We start from the raw sequence: 24,126 nt of genomic DNA on the forward strand, positions 1-24,126 counted from the left end.
CAGATTTTTAAGCTGAAATAGACTATCCTGAACATTCAGGCCATTATACTCCCCAAAGAGCCTGTGGGCCTCTGGGAGCTCAGCATGAATTAAAATCCCTCTGCTGTGCTCAGAACAACCGTGGTGGTCTCCAGACAAGCAGCCCCAGGGTTGGCTGGCCTTCCCTCTTACAGCAGGGTGATGGTAGGTAGAATGAGAAGCCATGGAGTGGCCTCTGTTGTTCCTTTCACTTAGGTGTTTTGTTTTTCTTGAGTTGTCAATGCTTAAAAATTAGGGAATTTCACATGAAACCCAGATTTCCAGGTTCTTATGAAAAAAATCAGATATTCAGTGGGATGTGGGAGAAAGATGTCAGAGATGACTGTTATGACTTGAGGCCTAAACAGCTGGAACAAAGGAGTTGCCATCTCCTGAGATTGGACAGACTGTGGGTGAATCAGGTTTGTGGACGGATTGCTAGAGATGTATTAAGTTTTGGATGTATTAAGTTGGAGGTACATATTAAATAACCTGGTGAAAATGTAGAATAAGTAAGTAGATGTAAGAGTTGGGAGATAGGAGAGGTCTGGTGAGATATAATTATAGGAGTTGTCAGCATATAAGTGATATTTATAGCCATGAGACAAGGTGATATGACCAGGAGAGTGATTATGGGGAAAGTCTTGAAGACTGAGCCCTGAGGCAGGAGAATTCAGAGGAGTAGGGACAAAAGTCAGAACAGCACAGCAGAAGCCCAGCAAAATGAGGTGTTGTCCAAGCGAAGCAAAGAAACCCTGTGGAGGAGGAGGGCAGCGATGCATCTGTGTCAGGCTGTGGCAGGTCAGGCAGAGGACAGCTGAGGACTGACACTGGACCTGGAATGTGGTGGTCACTGGTATCATGGCAAGAACTCCTCCGGTGGACCAGTGGAGCGGCAATCCTGCTGAAGCGGGTCCCAGAGAATGGATAATGGGAGATCCTGAATGTAGACAGCTCTGCTGACATTTTCTTTAAAAGGGAGCAGGGAAATGTGTTGGTAGCTGGATAGGGATATAGGAGCCAGAGAGAGAGGGTGGTTTTGTAAAGATGAGAAGTTACAGCATGTTTGTGTTTGGTAGCAGGGATCAAGGAAGGAGAGAGAAACACTAATCATGCAGAAAACTGAAGGGAGACTTGCCAGAGTGATGTCCTCAGTAGGTGAAAGGGGACATGTCCTCGTGCACAAGTGGCGAGATCAGCTTCAGATAAGAACTGGGACAATACTGTGAAGGAAGGCAGAGTGTGTTGGTTGAATGAAAGAATGAATAAATGAGTGAATGCACAAGCAATCAGCCAGGCGAGACCAAAAATTACATATTATGCCCAGGAAAGTCTTCCTGGTGGCCTGCCCCTCTGCGGCTTTCCTGGCCTACTTTGTGAAGAGTAGCCAGCTGGTAGGTAGTGTGGATAACTAGGTCCTAGTCTGGGTTTGAGTACTTATGTTCTGATTTCCAGAACATGATTTGGAGATTTATTTAGCTTGAAAGGCAAGGAAAAATTGGATGTATTCCTGATGGCCTCAGTTGTTTGCTGGGAAGCAGCTGTCTTCAAATGATGGGACATGTGCTCACTCATGGTCCCCAGTCCTACACCACCAGGTCCACTCTTCCGCACGACCAGCCCAGCCCTTGGGCACTCAGGTTTATGACTCTTGATTTAGACTGAGTGGGTAAGAAGAGACATTTTAAGGAGAGAGAAGAGGTGGCTAATTTGTTGTGTGTGAATCAGTCTAAGAAGTTGCAAGAGTGACCGTACACCAGTGAACATGCATCGCTGAAGTGGGTGCAGGGTGGCCACCTGTCTCTGTGCTTCCCAGAGAAGGCTGCCCAAGCTGTACTTTCTCTCTCATGCCTAATTGAGCACTGCTGCACATATGAGCTTCACATGGAATTGTTCCTGTGGGCACTGTGTTGACTAGTTCCTTTTCCATTCTGAATAGTTCTGTAGTCTCGTCCACATGTTACCAGCTGCATTTCTCAACTGCTAACTAATCATGAAAATTCTATCTGATCTTTTGGTAACATCAGGTCACTGGGATTATTTTAACAGCTAACATAAGCAGTATTGTTGCTGGCTTGGGTTCAGGCTGTGTCTTGTGATCTGGAGGTCTCTTTTGAGATCCTAGCTGGTTAAAATTAGAACACTTATTTTAAGAGATGCATGCAAGCTGAGACAAATCCCCACTACTGGGTCAGAATGAATGCCTCTCAGCAATTGGGAGACAATTGTGATATGTTCCCAACTTGTTTATTGTTCCTGGCTGGTATTTTGATGGCTAAACAGCAGTGAGTCAGTGAATCTTCTGGTTATCTTTGCTCTGGGTCGAGGTTAGGTAAGACTATTTTCTGCCATCAACATTTCCCCTTCTTATTCATCAGTTATTTTGGTTTTAGCCAGGCAACATAAGTTCCAGCAGATACTTGATTGTTGCCTTTGGTGAGCGAGAGAATTCCAAAAAATTATCACGGCTTACCCTTCCATAAGGAATACTCCCAGATTTGTATTTAGGCTGAAATATTATTTTAAGTAAGAAGTAATTTCCTCTTATACTTATGATCTGAGCTCTTATTTTATTTTGACATGGTAATTTTAGATTTTTATAAATGACTGAGGAGTAAATTGATTAAAATAATAGAAAATGAATTTTTAAAACATTCCTCAGGCAACATGATTGAGACATAAAAATGATTACATGAAATTTATATCTACTTAATTGAAACCCTAGATTCAAAAACAGTATTTGAGACCTTTTGCTCATCATGTTTGCTAAGTGTTTTATTATGAAAGCTAAGAGAGCCGGCCCTTCAGGCTCCTTCACCGTGTGAATAAATACTGTTCTGTTTGTGCAGTTAGTACCTAGTGAGTCTTAACTGTATAACCACAAACTTCACGTAAGGTAGCCAGCATCAGGCCTGCCAGTCGCCCTCATGTTCCCAGGGATCTGCTGTGGTGACTGCCTTGTGCAAAACCTCAGAGTCTGTCTCTACTCCCCTCCCACCTTCCTGACCCATGTTTCCCAGTTAGCAGCTGCCTCACTTCTCACCCTTCCCCACTCCTTTTACTCTCAGAAGGCCCTGGTTTGGTGGTTCGCCCAGGCCAGTGGTCGGCAAACTGTGACTCACAAGCCACATGCGGCTCGCGAGCCGCGGTTTGCCGCTCTGTTGACTAATGAGTTTACCAACCACTGGCCCAGGCCCTTTCCATAGAGTCCTTGCTCCAAAACCCGTTTTCCTCCTATCCCCCACTCATTTCTATAGATCTTTTAGATGTGTGGCGGTAATACCTCCATTCCTCAAAACAGAGATCCCGTCTCTTACTGTACGGAAATAGGGCTGACAGAGGCCGACCCAGAACACTGAAGCTGGTTCGTGATTGCTACATGTCCCAGTACTTTCCTTTCTTCCTCTCATGAATCTCTGCCGTCACACTTCTGGGTCCTCATGAGTGCTTTCTGGTCTTCCTGTTTTTTCAATAAACCTACTCATGTCGTGTATTTGTGACTTGTTTTGTTGCTGAGTTTGGGCAGCTGTTGTGAGGGTACTCACGCTGTGCAGCCTCCCACAGTCCTGCTTGCCTCTTATTCCTCGCACATGTCCCCATCTTGCTTAGCAGCCAAGGAATTCCTCACCTGTTGGCGGAAAGGGCAGTTCCAACCACATTTAGGGCCTCTTAAGATCTTGGTTTCTATGCCAAACAGGCTTATTAAGAACTTTCTTAAAACTAGGACTGCCCTGTCTATGAAAGGACTATCTAGTGCAAGCATGTCAAACTCACACCCTGCGGGCCATGTGCCTTGTAGCGGCCCGCTGGCTGCAAGTTTGACATGCTTGATCTAGTGGATACAATTTTTCCCATTGTTAGGGTAGAATGGGTAAAGAAGGTAATTTTGAAGAAGGAGGGTCCTCCCTCTGGCCCCAGAGGGCAACATTATCATTAAAGAGATGCTTGAAGATTCATGAAGGTAGAGCCCAGGCCTGAGCCACAGCAAAACCCAAGGTGTGGACTGTCCCCAAATGGCATTCCTGTTGATGTAGGGGAAGGTGGGCCATATGAGGAGGTGTTTACCAGCATGCAGCTGGTGTTCGGTGAGGTTGCCGAAGCACCTGGGACCCTGGGGGTGCAGAAGGAGCCCAAGGCTGAGGTAGGCAGTCCTGCTCCCAGCAGAGACTGGGCAACCTCACTGTGTAGGGTTTGCGGCCTCACAGTAGCTTTCTTGGGTCTTGGACCACGTGCCTGTCCTCTCCATGAGCTCTGAAGGCCAGTTCACAGAGCGAGGGGCTTCAGAGGCCCTGAGATACAGTCCACTTAAGGGGAAGCACCATCTATTTCTTGTTTGTTCTTCCCCTTCCTCTGAATTTTATGCATAGTGCATCTTCTGAGACCAGCCATTCTTCAGACAGTACTAATTTGATTTCTTTGTAGCTTTCTTTCCTATGGGTTACCTTCTGTTGCTCTGCCAATGACTATATTTGGGGTGTTTTCAGGATTCATTAGGCATACTTTTTCCAACTTTTAGGTTGACCATCAGTAGGCAATGAGTTAATGCATGGAGTAACAAATGTTATATCCTCAGACAATCGTAATAATAAAAGGCCAAGAGGTGTCACAACCTAAACGGCCAAACAACTGGTCACCATGAGGGAACCCCTCCCTGGATCAGGGGCGTGGCCAGCCTTCAAACCGCTGATGGCCCCTGGCCCAGGCCAGCCCAGTGCCCCAGAGGGGACCCTCGCCATGATCGGGGTCGTGGCCAGCCTCCAAACTGCCGGCAGCCCCTAGCCCAGGCCAGGATGGTGCTGGGGGCCCTGCATGTGCGGTGCAGTCTTTTAAAAATAAAGAAAGATCCGCTGGCACTCTGAGGCACCTCCCGGCACTGGCCGCCCTGCCCCCACTGCCACCCAGTATGGAGACCCAGGTGGAGCAGCTCAGGTGGGTGTGGGCTGCGGCCCCAGGCCCCAGACCCCGTGGGGGTGGAGAGGTTCACGCCACAACCAGTGTAGCAACGCAGGTTAACTTTGCTGGAGAGTCCAAATTGGACTGAATGGACTGCAGCTGGCGGTGCTGGCCAGGTTAAGCTCCAGGAAGATGTTTTGTATGAAGAGTGGGCAAGCCTATTCTCCCAGTAGAGTTCTGATCACAGAGAAGGATGTGAAGGAAGGCCTCCAGAAGTCTCACATTTTATATGCCCAAACAGGAGAAGAGCACTACAACTGCATCTCTGCTCTTCATAAGTCACTGCGGGGCTCAGACCCGAGCGCCTCCCACTACTGCCTGGCACACATGCTCGAAGGAGGAGAGGACCTGCTGTATGTGGCAAGGAGACTGGTGAGGTTTGCCAGTGAAGACATAGGTCTGGCAGATCCATCCGCATTACCACAAGCAGTGGCTGCCTACCAGGGCTGTCACTTCATAGGCATGCCCGAATGTGAGGTGCTTCAGTCTATAGTCTATTTTGTTAGAGCCCCAAAGTCTGTTGAGGTGTACAGCGCCTACAACAACATCAAAGTCTGCCTGCGGAACCACCAGGGGCCTCTGCCCCCATCCTGCTGCACCTGAGGAACTCACCAACCCAGCTCATGAAGGACCTGGGCTATGGCAAATGCTACAAATACAACCCCATATACAGCAAGCCTGTGGACCAGGAATACCTGCCCGAAGAATTGAGAGGAGTAGATTTCTTTTTTTTAAATTATTGTTATTTTTTATTATCTAAAGTTTTACATATGTCTCCTTTTTCCCCAATTGACCCCCACTGCCAGTGTCTGTGTCCATTGGTTATGCTAATATGCATGCATACAAGTCCTTTGATTGTTCTCTAAACTCCCCTCCCCCCCACCAATTGTCTCTAGATCAATCTATTCTTTTTTTTTTTAAATATATTTTATTGATATATTTTACAAAGAGGAAGGGAGAGAGATAGCTAGAAACATCAATGAGAAAGAAACATCGATCAGCTGCCTCCTGCACACTCCCTACTGGGTATGTGCCCACAACCAACGTACATGCCCTTGACCGGAATCGAACCTGGGACCCTTGAGTCCGCAGGCCGACGCTCTGTCCACTGAGCCAAACCAGTTAGGGCTCAGTCTATTCTTGTTCATCAAATTATGTTGGTCATTATATCCCACATACGAGTGAGATCATGTGATATTTACCTTCCTCTGACTGGCTTATTTCGCTTAGCATAATGTTCTCCAGTTCCATCCATGTTGTTGCAAAAGGTAAAAGGTCCTTCTTTTTTATAGCAGCATGGTATTCCATCGTGTAGATGTACCACAGTTTTTTAATCCACTCATCTGCTGATGGGCACTTAGGCTGTTTCCAAATCTTCGCTATTGTAATTGTGCTGCTATGAACATAGGGGTGCATATATCCTTTCTGAGATTTCTTCAAGCAGAGGCGATGCTGACTCTTTGAGGCTATGACAGCAGAAGGATGTTACTTTCTTTTCTTTTTTCTTCTTCTTTTTTTAATAGGAATGGCCAGAAAGAGAGTAAATGGATTGAAGTTGGTTTCCAGGTAAAAGATAAAACAGCCCAACTTTTTGTGCCAGAAATTTGAGAGTTTAAGTGGAGGCACAGCTACTTCAGCTAAGTGTGTAATGTTGAATTGTGTTCCTTTGCACTCTGCAATGGTTATGCGTATGGAAGTGTCTGGTAGCTTTGTGCAATGAATTAATGTTATAAAGAATTACCTATTTTGTCATAGTATTTAAATCATAATGTCATTTCAGAATTCAGTTCTGTAAGATTTTTCCCCCTTTAAAAATGTATATTCTGGGTAGTTTTAATTGGTAAAAAAAAATGTAACTGTGATTTAATACTGCATAGTGTTCTGGGGTATTTTCTTTTATATTCAGAGATCTTATGAGCCAATAAAACTATTTCAAAGTAAGTAAAAAAAAACAACCTTTGCTGGGGAGGCCGGTGGGGTTCTAGCATGTTCAGGGGTAGCCTGTTTATGCCAGAACCGGGATGTGTGGCCACACACGTGCAGTGGGCATGTGCTGGGAGCGTGGCGCAGGCATTATATGGACATTTGTGTATGAAAAGGTGTGCACACACCTTTATGTGCCTAAATACATCTGTTTCTCAGAAGTGTACCTGGAAAGGTGCTTTATCTGTAATAGCAGGTTTTCAAAATGTAATGCAGAGCAAGGGATCTGTAGCGAAAACATGCACACAAAAGGTTTTTGATACTAAACACTAAGCTGTAATTGAAGTGTTTATGCCCAAATATATTGTGAATCAAACATATGGTGATATTTATCGTCTTTTGGGTCTGTTTGAAAGGTTTGGTCAGTCAGTTCTCATTTCATAAAAATAAAATAATGTAACTAAGTCATTACTAAATATATACTTCTAAGGCAAAGTAGTTTATCCACTTTATGTACTTTTTGCACGTGTGTAGCACATCAAGGCTGTTTTATCAGAGGCCCGATGCATGAAATTCGTGCATGGGGCGGGGGTCCCCTCAGCCCTGCCTGTACCCTCTCACAATCTGGGACCACTGGCTCCTAACTGCTCACCTGCCTGCCTGCCTGATCGCACCTAACTGCCCCCCCTGCTGACCTGGTCACCCCCAACTGCCCCCCCTGCAGGCGTAGTCGCCCCCAACTGCCCCCCTCCCCGCCGGCCTGATCACTCCATAGTGCCCCACTGCCAGCCTGGTCACCCCTCAGTGCCCCCCTGCTGGTCTGGGCCTGGTAGCCCCATGAAGCCTGCTGCTCAGTTGTTTGGTCACCCCTCACTAACCCCACTGCTGGCCTGGTGGCCCCACACAGCCTGTTCAGTCGTCTGTTCAGTGGTTTCGGATGCAATGGTCACTTAGCCTTTTATATATATAGATAACTTGGATGATGTGACAATATGGTTGAGGAAGGGGGTGTGGCTGGTTGTTTCTAAAAATTAGGCACCTCATAGTTTTTAAGACAAACATGTTAACCTAAAATCTTCAGAAGGCAGGGTCAGGGGTCTTTTAAGACCTTTGTATAGGCCTAAGACAGGGGTCCTCAAACTTTTAAACAGGGGTCAGTTCACTGTCCCTCAGACCGTTGGAGGGCCGGACTATAGTTTAAAAAAACAACAACTATTAACAAATTCCTGTGCGCACTGTGGGCCGGGACGAGTCAGCTGCTAAGCAGGACAGGCAGCGGCATTCCCGTAGTTTGAGGACCCCTGGCCTAAGACATAAAAAAGCAGCTACCTTTTTAGGATGTGGCCTGAAAGAAACCTGTTATTTTCAGTTATTACTGTCTTCAAAGTAAAATAACATTTTTGCAGACTTTTTATGTGAGGGTTTTTTCCCCCATAATTCATTACAATATTTGAAATAGGTGTTGTGATTATTTTAAAGCAATAGTTTTTTCCTCTCAATATCAAGAGACCTAAATTTTCACACACACCCCAAAAATGTTTATTTGAAGTAACTTATGCATCTGAACTCCAGTTGGCCTAATTCAACATTATACACTTAGCTGAAGTAGCTGTGCCTCCACTTAAGAAACTCTCCAGGTACTGGCAGGGGAGGGCAGTTGGGGGTAATCAGGCTGGCAGAGGAGCAGTTAGGCATCAATCAGGACTGCAGGGGAGTGGTTAGGGGGCAATCAGGCTGGCAGGCAGAAGCAGTTAGGGGCAATCAGGCAGGCAGGCAGGCAGGCAGGCAAGCGGTTAGGAGCCTGCGGTCCTGGATTTTGAGAGGGTTGTCCGACTGCCTGTTTAACAGGCAGTCGGACATCCCCCAAGGGGTCCCAGATTGGAAAGGGTGCAGGCTGGGCTGAGGGACACACCCCCCCCCCCATGCACGAATTTTGTGCACTGGGCCACTAGTGTCCTTATAACTCTGGGAGTTCCCTTTAACAACAGCCTAGTTGTGGTTAAGGGCCTTGGCTTTGGAGCAATGGCATGGGTGGGATCCCAGCTCTGCCACTCACCAGCCACGTGATCCGAGGCAAGCTACTTAACATATTCACACTCTGGTTTCCTCACAAAGCTGATTTGGAGATTAACTGAGACAAGTCATGCAAATGTTAGCAGTGCCTGGCATGTGTGAGGCACTCTACAGGGCAGGCAGAAGTAGGTTTACAGTCATGAGTATGAAAAACAGTTTATTCTTATACTAGTGGCCCAGTGCATAAAATTCATGCACAGAGGCCCAGCCTGCACCCTCTCCAATCAGACATCCCTCTCGCAATCTGGGACCGCTCGCTCCTAACCACTCACCTGCCTGATTGCCCCTAACTATCTCTGCCTGCCTGCCTGATTGCCCCTAACACCTCTGCCTGCCTGCCTGATCACCCCTAACTGCCCTCCCCTGCTGGCCTGATCTCACCCCCAACTACCCTGCCCTGCTGGCCTGATTGCCCCCAACTGCCCTCCCCTGCTGGCCTAATCTCGCCCCCAGTGGCCCTCCCTTGCTGGCCTAATCTTGCCCCCAACTGCCCTCCCCTGCCAACCTGATCTTGCCCCTAACTGCCCTTCCCTGTTGGCCTGGTTGCCCCCAACTGCCCTATCCTGCTGGCCTGATCTTGTCCCCAATGGCCCTCCCCTGCCAGCCTGATCTCACTCCCAACTGCCCTCCCCTGCTGGCCAATTTGGTTCTGATTGGTCAGTTTCTAGGCCAGTCAGCTTCAAAAGCTCCCCTCCTAGGCAGCCATTGGCTCCTCACAGTTCACCCAGATTTGGTTCTGATTGGTCAGTTTCTATGCCAGTCAGTGTCAAAAGCTTTACCTTCTAGGCAGCCATTAGCTCCTCACAGTTGACCCAGATTTGGTTCTGATTGGTCAGTTTCTATGCCAGTTAGCACCAAAAGCTCTGCCTCCTAGGCAGCCATTGGCTCCTCACACTTCACCCAGATTTGGTTCTGGTCAGTTTTTATGCCAGTCAGTGTCTCTGGGCCTATCTCTGGGCCTGATCAGAGAGGCGGGGCTGATCAGCAGCCCCCACAGAAGCCCAGAGAGAAACAGAGGCATGGCTGCTGGCAAAGCCCGGAGAGAAAGAGAGAGGCAATGGCTGATCAACAGCTGCCACGGAGGCTGCAGATCAGACCCTGCCTCTCTCTTCAGGCCTCTCTCTGGGCCTGATCCGCAGCCCCCTCTGCAGTCAGTGCTGGGTCGTCGTGACCGTACCAGTGGCAGTCAGTGCTGGGTTGCTGTGGCTGCAGGACTGACTTTCGGTGTTCGGTCGAGCCCTTGGTCGGTCGTTATGGACCCTGGGTTTTTATATATTAGGATTACTTATTAGTTATTGTATTATGTTCAATACAAACAACTGTAAACCTACTTTTGCCCCACCCTTTTGTTAGCTTTTACTGTTACTACTGCTTAATTATTTTCGAAGTGTCAAGAAGAACAGACTAGAAAGGAATAGAGTTTATTCTATATTTATGTTTTAATGAGTATTTCTACATCTCATGTCATGACTATATGACATTTATATTAGCTTTAAGAAAATAATGAGGGTAGACTTCCTGGTCAATTAAGACAGGAGGAGCAGACAGATGGGACCTTGAGTCAGGAGTGAAAGTCTGAGAAGGTGAGGGAGCACCTCAGCTTCACCTGTGCACTGTCTGGTTTTAGTTAAGTGTTTGTATTGCTGGGATGGTTTCCCCATCACCATTGGGGCACTTGTTGAAGGCATTTATCATAATCCTGCATATCTTTCCCCAGCCTTGTCTGGCCACTTCTGCACAAAACCTCTTGTGGAAATGCCCGCCTGCTCTGGCTGTTCTGGAATCCCATGGTTCCAGTGTTGGCACTGCCCTGGTCCTTTATTATTTTTATTGGATGACTCATCTCCCTGTTTGGACAAAAGCTTTTTGGGACCATGCACTGAGCATAGTGCCTTACACATACCTAATTTGAGCATTATTATTTCTGTCCTTTTAAGGATAGAATTGCAAGTACTTGTGTGAGTTTGAGTGAGTGTATGTGTGTATGTAAAATACTCTGTATAAAATGAAGAGTTAGCTTGGGGATATCAGGTATCCTTCATTTTCAAAAGAAATGCACGGTGGGATAGTCACCCTAAGAGGGAAAGTGACAACAGGCTCTATTTTTCTTAAGTAGTTTGGAATGAGAGCATGGTAGGATGGGAAGAGCTCAGGCATAGGAGAGATAGAACTGTGCCAGATACCATCTCTACCACTTAATAGCTGTATGGCTCTAGGCAACTCACTACTAGGAGCCTCTATTAACACTAGGAAAATGTACCTTGCGGACTGTTATTTCCAATCATGTCCTTACATAATTTGGCCCTTGAATATAGTAAACTCTCAGATAATGACAGCTATATAACAGGTTTCCAACATTTAAAAAAAAAACTTTAGGCAGTAGGAAAGCTTACATGGATAGTTTGCATTGTTTTGATCTGTGTATTATGATCAAATCCTTTTGTTGCCTGTAGGATAAATCCACTAAAATCTAACACATGAGCCCAGCACTCAGGGATTCTGTCTCATTTTGTCTTTTGCTATTAAAGCTTTCTCCTGTTGTAAAGTTGTACAGACTTCAAGTCACATCCACCATCTCAGCACCTCGGCCCAATGCCCTAGCTTGCAGTGACCTCCTGCCCCTGAATTCCTAGCGCACCCCTTCCTTTGCCACCTGTTGTATTCACCTGCATTATTTAGTTTTATAGTCATAGATGTCCTCTAAGCCAAAATAGGACCACTCTTAATTCTTATTGTGAAATATAGTGTATATACCAAAGAATATTCAAAAATGTAGTTTTCTAAAATACCCACTACCCGAGTTTATGGGACACAACCAGGACCTTAGAAGCTCCTTTTGGCCTCTTTCCCATCACAGCTTCCCTCTCTACCAGAGAATCAATATGAAACTTTTATTGATTACAGTCTTTTGTTCTTTTAATAGTACTTTTTGTTTTGCCCTTACATAAGTGGATTCATATGTATTCCTATTTGAATTTGTATGTTTCTTTTTTCAGCATATTTTAAAAATTCATTTTCACTGCTGAATTGTATTCAATGATATAGATATACCTGAAGTTGTCCTTTAAAAAAAAAAGGATATGAAGGATCAGATCATATATCTTGGACTTTATTACACTGGACAGGTTTGTTTTAAAGTGAAGGGGTGATACTTGCTTTTGAAATTACATGAAGGAAAGTATCCATGGCTAATTTTTTTGCCAGAGAGAGAAATGGAAATGCAGGTATATGAGCCTCCCCCTCTCTTGTCCTCCCCTTTCAACCAACTGAGAATGAGGGTCTGTTTCTAGAGAAAAAATGATGGAAGCCTAAAAAGTTAAAAGAGCAGTTATAAAGTGAGAATACTTAATGAACTGATATTTAATAAATATTTTTAATGAAAAAAATATAGAATGCATAAATAAGCATAAAATCTCAGTGACATTCAGCATTAAGCACATATTTCTTGCTCATGTGTTGGTAGGTAGGCCCGGACAGCTCTGGTCACCTCAGCTGGGTTTAGAGCCAGGCCATAGGCTTGATCCTTGTCTGCTCCAAGCGTCTCAGTCTGGAACCTGCAGGCTGCCCAGGCCACATTCTCTGCTGTAGAAGTGGCAGCTTCTTGGAGAGGGTGAACAAAAACAGTTCACTGCTGCCCACATTCAGTTGCCCAAAGTAAATCATCTGAGCATGCCCAACATCAGTGAGGCAGGGACATGTACTCCTCACAGAGGCTGGGAAACAGAGTTGAACACGCTCTATAATCATCTCTCTGAACTTATGGTCATCCAGTTGTTTCCAGTTCACACCTACCTTCCAGTGCTGCTGCTGTGAACATTTTGATTATGTCTCCTGTCACACATCTGTGAGAGTTACTTTAGGGTACATGCCTAGAAGCTGAGCATTTTCAACTTGAGTAGCTAATATCACATGGTTTTATAAGCAGCTGTACCTTTGCTATGCACAGTGAATTGTGTTTTGGTTGTTGCACTGAACCACTGATACTTGGGAATTTTGTGTATATTTAACATACAGTTGAATAATTTAAAAAGCATGCCTAAATATTTTCCAGGGAACTTAATTTCCTTTCCAGCCACTACTGTGGGATGGAAGCTGCACTATTAAGTCTGCAGAACAAAGTGTTGCTTATCTTTTTGTTAGCGCTCAGAATCCACTAACCATTTCAACTGTGTTCACTTGGCAGGTTTGGTGCAAATGCCAAAGTTGTGCATTTCCTGGGACGAATCAAACCGTGGAATTATACCTATGATCCTAAAACAAAAAGTGTCAAAAGTGAGTCCCATGATCCCACCATGACTCACCCTGAGTTTCTCAGCTTGTGGTGGGACATCTTCACCACCAGTGTTTCACCTCTGCTGCAGCAGTTTGGCCTCATCTCAGATACCCACCTACACCTCAATGTGGTAGGTTCTGTTTTTTTCTTTCAGGTAATTTAATGCTGTGGTTTTATTTTATTTTTTTAAATATATTTTTATTGATTTCAGAGAGTTAGGGAGAGGGGGAGAGAAATAGAAACATCAGTGATGAGAATCATTAATCGGCTGCCTCCTGCACACCCACCACTGGGGATTAAGCCCACAACCTGAGCATGTGCCCTAACTGGGAATCAACTGTGACCTTCTGGTTCATAGGTCAAAGCTCAACTACTGAACCACACTGGCTGGGCAATGCTGTATTTTTTAAAGTTTTGTATACCAGTAGACATGGAGTATTTGGTGGTATGTTAACAAAGAGATAAGATTGTGTGGATAGAAAACAATGTTTATCTTAGAAGGGAGAAATGTTAACAGCAAAGACTAACGCAAAAGTAGAGTTTCTGGCAAATTTCCTCAGATCAGAGAACATAAGAAAGGGTTTTAGAGGTTTTACTATATTCCCACATATTGTAACCATAAGCCTCTTAGCCCAACTGTCCTATGATTATTCCTAAAACAGTGAAGGCCACGTTTCATGTTTTAGAAACTGCATACATTTAAACATAGTGATTTTATTTTTTCCATTTGCTCAGAAGAATGTATTTTCAGTGAAAATTATAGCATGGACATATAAATAAATACTTTTCCAGGATTATTTTGATATACCACGTTTGTACTCCTATATGGTTATATAGGATCGTAAAAAAGAAATCTTGTAAGAGAAATGACATATTAACATTTACAATAAAAAAGTGCTTAGCATCTTTTCTGACTTTGAAGTTCTCCCTCTAAGGTTTGCTCTTTTGGAGGAACTGGGAAAGGATGAGAAATTAAATTTTTGGGAGGTAGATGTGGGTAAAGTAGGGATAAATGGTGATGGATGGAGACTTGAGGTGGTGAACACACAGTACAAATGATGTATTATAGAATTGTACACCTGAAACCTATGTAATTTTATTAACCAGTGTCACCCCAATAATTTCAATAAATTAAAAAATAATAAAGCCTGTATGTTACAAATTAAGCTGTAAAGGATAGAACTATGGGTGAGTTACAATCAAGTCTAAGTGATCAGTTAATTGCCTTTCTATCCTATATAATAAAGAGGTAGTACGCAAATAGATCATCACTCTAACACACAAGATCGCCGCCCCTATGTGGACACAAGATGACCAGCAGGAGAGGGCAGTTGTGGGTGATCAGGCCTGCAGGGGAGGGCAGTTATGGGTGACCAGGCCAGCAGGGGAGGGCAGTTAGGGGCAATCGGGCCATCAGAGGAGCAGTTAGGCGTCAATCAGGCTGGCAGGCAGAAGCAGTTAGGGGCAATCAGGCAGGGAGGCAAGTGGTTGGGAACCAGCAGTCCTGGATTGTGAGAGGGATGTACCCCAAGGGGTCCCAGATTGGAGAGGGTGCAGACTGGGCTGAGGGACACACACACACACACACACACACACACACACACACACACCCCATGCACGAATTTCATGTACCAGGCCTCTAGTTAAGGTTATAAGAGATTAGTGGCCTGGTGCATGAAATTTGTGCGGGGGGGGGGGGGGGTGTCCCTTAGCCCGGCCTGTACCTGTACCCTCTTCAATCTGGGACCTCTCGGAGGATGTCCGACCCATAGGGATCGGGCCTAAACTGGCAGTCGGACATCCCTCTCACAATCTGGGACCGCTGGCTCCTAACCGCTCACCTGCCTGCCTGCCTGATCACTCCTAATCACTCTGCCTGCTGGCCTTCTTGCCTCCAACTTCCCCCCATGCCAGCCTGATCTCCCCCAACTGCCCTCCCCCGCCAGCCTGCTTGCCCCCAACTGCCTCCCCTCCCCCGCCAGCCTGATCACCCCAACTGCCCTCCCCTCCTGGCCTGATCGCTCCTAACTGCCTCTGCCTCAGTCCCACCACCATGGCTTTGTCTGGAAGGTCTCCCGGTCTAATTAGCATATTACCCTTTTATTAGTATAGATACTTCTCTTTGCTCTGGTATAGAGTTTAGCCATTTCACTTATTAGCACTTGTAACAAAATATGAAAAGGAGAATGGGAAAAATAACTCACCGCTTACATTCTTAACTCTAATTGCTTTGTATGGATCATGAAATAACACTTGGAATATTGCCTGGCACATAATAAGTGCTCAAGAAAAGTTAGGTATTTTTATTTAACAGTTAAACTAGTCTATCAAGTAAGTATTATTATTGTTAATATCTCTTCTCTAGATATTAAAATTAACAGAAGTGTAAAGAAGTTACATAACTGCTCTTAATTATGTAACAGACTAGTCAGTAGGAGAATAGGGACTCAAATCCAGGTCTGAGACTATTGTTATCCTTATGAAAAATACAGTGAGCAGAGGACTCTGGAAGAGCCTCCCTAAATCATTCCTGTTGCAAATGGAAGGCAAAGGCAGAACTAACCCAAGGGAAGGACTTACGTTGCCTCAGCTGTAATACAATCCCATGGAATCCACTCAAGTACCTTGGAGTTTCAGTATATTTAAATGCATTCATATGCATTTACACATGCATATAGATATAGCAACAAAAGCAAGTAATCCAGAAGTTTTGTTCTGTCAGTTTCTGTTAAAAGCAATACCTACATGTATTCATCCGCCTTGCTTTTTCTCTACCAAGATTTCCAGTACTTTCTCACCTTAGAGTTTTTTGAAGGTTAGCTTTGATATGCCTTTATGGTACAATTGAAGTTAATTGTGTGTCTATATGTAATAAGAATCTAATATAGAGTAGGTTTGCTCCATTTTCTGAACATTCATTTTGTTCCTTTCGCAAACCAAGGACTAAGAATTATGAACCAAGAAAAGTGACGCTGGGAATTGAAACAGTAGTTCAAAACTAAGCTAATTAAATGTACAGAAGCTACAAGATTAGATGCTACATGGTAATAAGCTTGAATAAGCAGATGAGTTTGGTGCATGGTCTCAAACCATTTAGCTCTCGCTTTTATGATGTGACAACTTGTTTTTGTGGTGCAGCTCTCTGGTTAGGTTCTTTCTGAAGCTTAGCCTCTAAGGTATCATTTTGTTTAAGTTCTCAACCTTTCTGAGCTGACAGATCAAGACTTATGTATCATGAGACTGTGTTCCCTTGTCCATCATCTTACACTTTCTAATGAACTGTTTGCAGCTTTCAGACTTGGTCTATACACTACACTGGCTTTCTCTTGTGGCTTCTCTAGAAAGGTATGCAGAACTTAAACATTGACCTTAATTACTTTGTTCTCTTAATGTTTTCACTGAGTCAAGAAGTCTTCATTTTGTTAGGGAAAAAATCATATGACCCTTGTATTTTTGTGTCCTTTTTTGTTTGTTTCACATAATACTTTTCAGTTTTTGCTACTTTGCATGATAATTCATCTCGGCTTTTCTCACCTTCTTCCGTTTATTGCTTTCTCTAAAACTGATTTTCAGCTCTCAAGGAGTCTCTGATTATGCTCTCCTTTCTAGGAAGATGTCTCCGGAGCCATGTCACATTTGTCTGTTGGGGAGACTGCGACTATGGCACAGCCTTTTGTATCCTCAGAAGAACGGAAGGAGAGGTGGGAACAGGGCCAGGCTGATTACATGGGAGCAGATTCCTTTGACAACATCAAGAGGAAACTTGACACTTACCTCCAATAGAAACACTGCCACTTTTCCATGGACACATCCACTTCACAGGCACTTTTTTCTCATACTTATTATCTAGAGCTGGGTCTGTTACAGTTGCTAGAGGCTTTCACTGAAATTCATCAGATAAGGGGTTTTTGACAACAACTGATAACAGCAGAAGTTATGAAGTAGCAATTGTTAAATGGACAATGGCCTGTTTTTTAAACCTAGACTTATTCAACTGATGTTTCAGAAATTCTGTTATGCTGATTGCCAACGTATGTGGTAAGGGAAACTCAAATGATTAAGATGGCTATATCAGCTCTTAAAATGGGCTGAGCCAGGGGCCAGATCAGTCTCTCTTCAGAGCGGGACATGGTATCTGTCTCTGGCTTGCTGTTACACCTTTGTAGACATGCATTTCAGAATTGTCCAGGGCTGCCCAAGTGATTACAGTTCTGCTTTCAGGTGAACAGCCTGTAATACTGCTGAGTGATTCATAAACCCATCAACAAATGGCATTAACCCATTTTCTTCCCTAGCTTTAGTGTCTGAAGATGCCCCAGTTTTCCATGTACAGTGAGGCAGCATGCTAAAATGCTTCTAGTCAGTTCTGTATATCTGAAAACAGCAATGGCACCTTATATGAAAAATAAAGACTTATTGCCATATCTTATTGTCTAGTTTAATTAAGGATTCCTACCCCTTGAAAAAAAATGTATGGGGGATTTTTCATAATTTGTAGAATGTCGGTGGTTTTAAAACCAGTGTAAAACTTGGTACTAGAATATATGCTTTAAAATTGGTTTCCAGATAGCGAAATATAATTAAATCTAGAGTTCTCCAGTGGTGGGATGGATCTGCTAGATGAAAGTGAGATCAAGCTCATCTAATCTGTGACCCACATTGCATCTCCATAGGAAATGAGTATTCAGATTTAGAGTGCTGTGACCTTAAAATCATCATGGGTTCATTGTCAGTCTCGGAACATACCCAATAATCTTCTAGGACTGTTAGAATCAATACTGGACCCCAGGGTTTTCTGGTGTTTTTATCCATGGCTTAAAATGATAGAAATGTGAAGAATATTTATTAAATGTACAAATGATTCTAGGTTGTAAGGATGGCAAGCTAGGGAAGAGTAGGATGCAAAATGACCTTTTAAAACTAAAGTGAGTATTCAGAAATCATTCTATTGAAGAAAACAGGGGAAGACCATTTACAAAAAGAAACTTGAGGTTTAATTGGGCAGAAACCTTCAATGGTTTTTATGACCTAAACTTCAAGGTCACCCTTCTTTATTTCCACAATATCCCACTGGTTACACAGGTTAGCCCTATTAAATATCAGTGTAGATGAATACACACGGGTCTGGAATTCTATAGGCAAGAATGACTGGAGACCACCTTGGAGGCTGTCTACCACAAGAGCTCAAGAAGAACATGTGGATTTACCCAAAATTGTAAAATATTAAATTATTCCTTTAGGAAAAATAAGCAACAATTATTTGGACTGGTGGAGAATTGAGTTGCTAAGTACATAAAGCACTGTCAGGTGCTGTGCTCCAAAGTCTCTCAAGATACTCCAAGTCCAAGGATCTCTGCATCAGGGGGTATGAGCTAAACTCTTCCCATGAGAATCCAAAGCATAGAGAAACATGGCTAAACGGAAATTTAATTTCTTTACAGTGGAACTTGCAAGTCATACAAATGAGCCTTTATTTCTGGACAGTATGTATAATTTCAAAGCTCTGTGTTGCTTTCACAATCCCAATGATCAAAGATAATTGTCTGGTTTCAAGAAAATACTTGAGCGTATTCCAGAAATAACATCTACCAAGAATTTATCTAGTACCTAAGATATCACACATGTAACGGGCATTATAAATATAGGACAAGATATAGTTCCTTATAGTCTAGTAGGGAACAGACCAAAACAGAAACTAACAAATATAATTACAAATATGCTAAAGTACACTGACAACATTGACAGGCAAGATCCAACCTTAGGGTGGTCAAGAAAGATTCTGTAATATCCTGATTAAGCCAGAAAGAGAGGTGCTGAGGTAACTAGAGAGAAGGGAAGACTATCCCCTTAAAAGGGAAACATGTGAGGAAAGGCCTGGAGCAGGCAAGAACTCGATCGAAGGAAAGGATACCAAGACAGGATGGAGAGGTAGGAAGTGGCTTCATAGGCCAAGGTGTGGGCTTTGGATTTTATTCTAAATTCAATAGCAGTTGATTGAAGTTTCATTCATGTAATTTATATCTAATTTTTTGTATTAAAGAGAAATAAGAGATGCACACAAAAGTAAGCAGGAGAGTTTAAAGAACCCCTATCACCCAGCTTCAACAATTGTTTAATCTATATCCCCACCAACTCTTGCACCCCCCGACACACACCAGCCTATTTGGAGGCTAATCCCATATAAGAAATTTCATATGAAATATTTCCATATATATCTTTAAGATGTAAGTACTTTTGAAGATCACACCCAAAAAAACCGATTATTTCCAAATGTCTCCATTGTTTTATTTCCACTTTGTTCTTATCAGGATCCAACTAAGGCCCATCCTATCTAATAAAGAGGAATATGCTAATTAACCATCATTCCGTCACAAAGATGGCTGCACCCACAGCTGAGGCCAAGTTCCCATAAGGAGCCTTAACAAGCAATCAGCAGGGAGCTGAGGCTACACCCTCCCCCGCCCCCAGGGGGCTTGACAGCACCTCAGGCTGGCAGGGCTTGACAGGGGATCTCAGGACACGCCCCCCACCTGGCGGGGTTTGACAAGGACTTCAGGCCGCGCTCCCCACCCCGGCACCAGGATGGGGGACCTCAGGCCGCACCCCCTGCCCCAGCACCGAGCCAGGGTATCTGAGGTTGCGCCCCCCTTCCTGGCGGGGCTTGACAGGGGACCTCAAGGTGCACCGCCAGTGCTGGGTTGGGGGAACTCAGGCCGCGCCCCCTGCCCAGGGGGGACCTGAGGCTGCACCCCCCTGCTGATGGGGCTTGACAGGGGACCTGAGGCTGTTCCCCCCTCCCGGTGCCGGGCCAGAGGACCTGAGGCTGTGGCCTCCCCTCCCGCCTGGCGGGGCTATACGGGGGACCTCAGGCCATGCCCCCACCCAGCAGGGCTTGATGGGATCTCAGGCCATGTCCCACACCTGGTGGGGCTTGACGGGGGACCTCAAGGCATGTTCCCCCACCCCAGTCTGGGCTGGGGGATCTCAGTTCTTTTTAAGGAGCCAAACATAAAATTGTCTTTATAATTTTGGTGAATCTTCCAAATCCCAATGAACACAACTGTGGCAAGTATGATAAAGAAAAAAATATACCAATGTCTTTGGTGTCCCCTAACAGAAAACAGATACTGTAGGAGGATAATTTCATTGGTACTCACTGATAATAAACAGATTATTTTCTTGATTAACTATTTCCAATCCTAGAGCTGTAATAGAGCAAAATCTATAATGCAGTGTGCATTATTTAGTAATACCACTATACATAGGTATTATCATAGGTAAAAAATTAGAACCAGTATTTTAGAAGATCAAAACATTTAACATAGTTAAAAATTATATACACTGATTTCTAAGCAAGAAACTCAACTAATATAGTAATATAGACATCTTCATAGAAGTGTGATATTTATGAAAGATTAAATTTTCTTTAAAGAAAAAGTCATTAAAATTATGGCACTGAGGAAGCAAATAAATTTTTGAAACTTTTATTGATTTTAAATTTAAACAAAATTCAGTTTGAACCACAAGTGGGAATACAATGCCTTCAAGATACTTCTAAAGCTATTATTCTACATAATAATGAAACAATTAACAACATAGCATAATGTGAACTTTTCATTCCAGTGGTCTATATATTTTCTTAGCATGGATTAAACTTGTTTTTTACTTAACACCATTTAATAGAACTATACAAAAACAGAAAGGTATTTTTAAATGACTCACCAAATTTATTATGAGTGTTTAAAAACACAAGCATGTAAATGTCTGGGTAAAGAAGCAAGCAAAGTCTTCACCTCTATAGTGAGTTTGCAAGACTTTACCTTTGTAAGGCAGAAGTGTTAGGCTGTGTTTGTTTTTTTTGTTGTTGTTGTTGGCTCCTTTTGTATTTATTCTCTCTGAAGTACTGGTATATAGAGAATCCACTTATTGTATTTGACGAGATTCTGATCCACCTGATTTTTTGTGTAATGCTAGTCCTATAAGGTAAAGAACTTCCCTATTGTTCCTTAATGCTAGTGGACCAACCCCAAGTTACTATTCCACTCTTGTCCCTACATGTAGAAAGGTCTGCTGATCCTTTACCTCACCTACTGCCAAAGAGACAAGAAACTGGAAAAATTCTTGCAATCTAACCCACTATTTCCTTGAAGCAAGAGACAGGACACAGGAAGGAGAGGACTTAGCTATTAATAGATTTAGCACAAACCTTAGATGTGTGCCCCAGAACACAACGTTGCCTCAATCTCCTATCTTTCAGTCAAGTCCCTTGTAACACTACAAGTGAAATATAAGGTGTTCTCTAGTCTGGATCATAAACATAAAGCTTCTCCCATTACACTAATTAATCTCTTCTTTCTTTGGATAAAAAAAAAAAAAAAAAGTTTCCCTTAAGGAAAAAAACAACACTGATTGCCTAACCTGATTGCTGAATTATAGCTTATTTATTTTAAATGTGATTAAAAGAATCATCTAGAATTCTATGGCAACTACTGTGAGTTTGATTAACAAAAAAAGTAACAGAAAGATGATAAATTCGGTAGATAGATGGAAGGATGAATTACTGAAGGTTCAAACACAAATTCTGATTCTAAACACAATAACAAAGATATTTTTCCATTCATCTTAAAGATGTCTTTAAGAGTCAGAAATATTTTGGAGGTCATCCAGGTATTATACCTCTCACATATAGTAGTCTTCCTAATTATGAAAATGTACATAAATAAAAGTTATCTAAATATAGAAATACTATTCAGCAATTCTATAATTTAAATCAAATTGGGTAGAATTTTGCTCCCTTTCACCCCCACAGACCATATTTACACACTAACACATCAAATTACATTTAAGCAATGAATAGTATCTGACTAGAATGGAGAACACAGTACTCTAACACAGTCCATAATCTTTTTCATGAACATAAGATTGCAAATCACTTATATGAATTATATCTCAATGAAACTGGAAAAAAAAATTACAAGTAACTTACTAACCTGGACATTGGTCTTTCATGTTAAGGTTTGGTTCTGGAATGCAAATATGGTCTTTGAAAGTCCAATAAAACCAATCTTTTCTATAGTCTGTGTATATATGAATAGTTTACAAGCACTGTTGATCCATTGCATCACGAACAGGAGGACTGATGGAAAACCAAATGTGTCCAACATAGAAAATAACTATTTGGTCAAAAGTATAAAAGGTTTTACCTTATTTGAAATATGAAAAAGCTGAGTACTTACAAGATATATGAAAATACTCAGCAGAGATACTATGAAAACTTGAATAACAAAGTAACTTTTTTTCTCAAAAAAAAAATTCTTTTAGGCCACAGTATATAACGGAACTTATTGCTATTTTAAATATTAAAAATAGGTTCATATATAGAAGAGATTATATATCAGTAATACTACTTCACTGATAAAAAACAATATGCCCCTTTTAGAAGATATGTTCACGAGATCTCATTTCTAAAACTGTATTTTTCTCATTTCTAAAACAACTATGTATCTGATCAAACCAATCTTACCAAAATCCCACAAATTATAAATCAATTAAAGTTTTGATTTCATTAATTTTAGCTTGTTTCACTTCACTGGCATTTGTTTTTTTTGTTCCAAAGGCTCCAGCTGCCAGTTCTCTCTTTGTGTTTTGTATTTTCAGCATATTTTCTTCAACAGAGTCCTTCACAATAAACTTTAAAGGGGAGAGGGGCGGGGAGAGAAGGTAAATTGGTTAAGTATTTGTTAGGTCACAATATTTAAAATCTTTAACATACAGATCTTAAAACATAGAAACCCACACCTGAAACCTATATGTTCATGTTGACCAATGTCACCCCAATAAATTTAATTTTAAAAAAATGAAAACTTGAGAATATGAAAATGATTATCTACATTCTTACAGTATTTTATAGCTTTCAAAAATGGTCAATAAGCCCTAGACAATTTGGCTCAATGGATAGAGCGTCAGCCTGCGGATGGAGGGGACCCGGGTTCAATTCAGTCACAGGCACATACCCTGGTTGCAAGCTCCTCCCTTCCCAGCCCAGGCCCTGGTCGGAGTGTGTGGGAGGCAACCAATCACTGTGTTTCTCTCACATCAATATTTCTCTCTGCCTTTCCCTCTCTCTCTTCCACTCTCTCTAAAAATCAATGGAAAAATGTCCTTAGGTGAGGATTTAAAACAACAAGTCAACAATAACCTATTAGAAATGATTTAAGTTCCACCTTTTTCCTGAATATACAGTGAGAATATTTAAAACATAATATAAAACTAGAGATGAGATTGCATTCCCTTATCACTCAATATATTTTTCTGATACAAAAAATAAGGCCATAAAGACATGTTACATCTTAAAACCCTATCATCAAATAAGACAGCACACACAAAAAGACAAACTTTAAATGCAGCTCTGTAAGTAGAATGTTAGCAAAAATAAATTTATCATTATTCTATCAAATAAAAGAGTAATGTGCAAATTAACCATCACTCCGCTACACCAACAAGCCACGCCCACCAGCCAATGAGGAGCAAGTATGCAAATTAACCCAACCAAGATGGCTGTGGCCATGGAGAGAGCAGGAGGCTTGGGTTTCCCTGGCATGGAGGAAGCCAAACTTTCCGCACACTCTGCCGGGCCCAGGCCTCCAATCAAGGCTACAAAGTTTCAATTATAGAAGATAAATAAATCCCAACAAAAATGGCGGCAGCCACCAAGCTGGAGAGAGCAAGAGGCTTGAGTTGCCCCTGGCAATGGAGGAAGCCAAGCTTCTGCAGCCCTGGCCTGCCTTGGCCTCCGCTCAAGGCTACAAAGTTTCAATCATAGAAGATAGATAAATCCCAACAGAAATGGCTGCAGCCACGGAGCAAGCAGGAGGCTTGGCTCCGCT

General features: G+C 42.8%; 2 protein-coding genes across 20 annotated transcripts in view; one reads left to right on the forward strand and one right to left on the reverse strand.

The window, feature by feature from the left end:
* Positions 1-18,919, forward strand: part of GYG1 (glycogenin 1) — a 49,897-nt gene extending 30,978 nt beyond the window's left edge. Inside the window, 4 exon segments of the mRNA XM_080657675.1 lie at positions 13,151-13,370; positions 16,530-16,544; positions 16,547-16,585; positions 16,850-18,919. Of these exon segments, the coding sequence (XP_080513801.1) occupies positions 13,151-13,370; positions 16,530-16,544; positions 16,547-16,585; positions 16,850-17,023 (448 nt within the window). The 3' untranslated portion in view covers positions 17,024-18,919.
* Positions 18,920-20,503: 1,584 nt separating this feature from the next.
* HLTF (helicase like transcription factor) overlaps positions 20,504-24,126 on the reverse strand; it is a 158,353-nt gene continuing 154,730 nt past the window's right edge. For all 19 annotated transcript variants that reach the window (XM_080657649.1, XM_080657646.1, XM_080657653.1 and 16 more), the window contains one exon: positions 20,504-22,930. In XM_080657649.1, coding sequence (XP_080513775.1) covers positions 22,778-22,930 — 153 coding nt within the window. In that variant the 3' untranslated portion in view covers positions 20,504-22,777. The remainder of the gene's footprint in view (positions 22,931-24,126) is intronic.

Source organism: Plecotus auritus (genome assembly GCF_963455305.1).
Source record: "Plecotus auritus genome assembly, chromosome: 2".
Lineage (NCBI taxonomy): Eukaryota > Metazoa > Chordata > Mammalia > Chiroptera > Vespertilionidae > Plecotus > Plecotus auritus.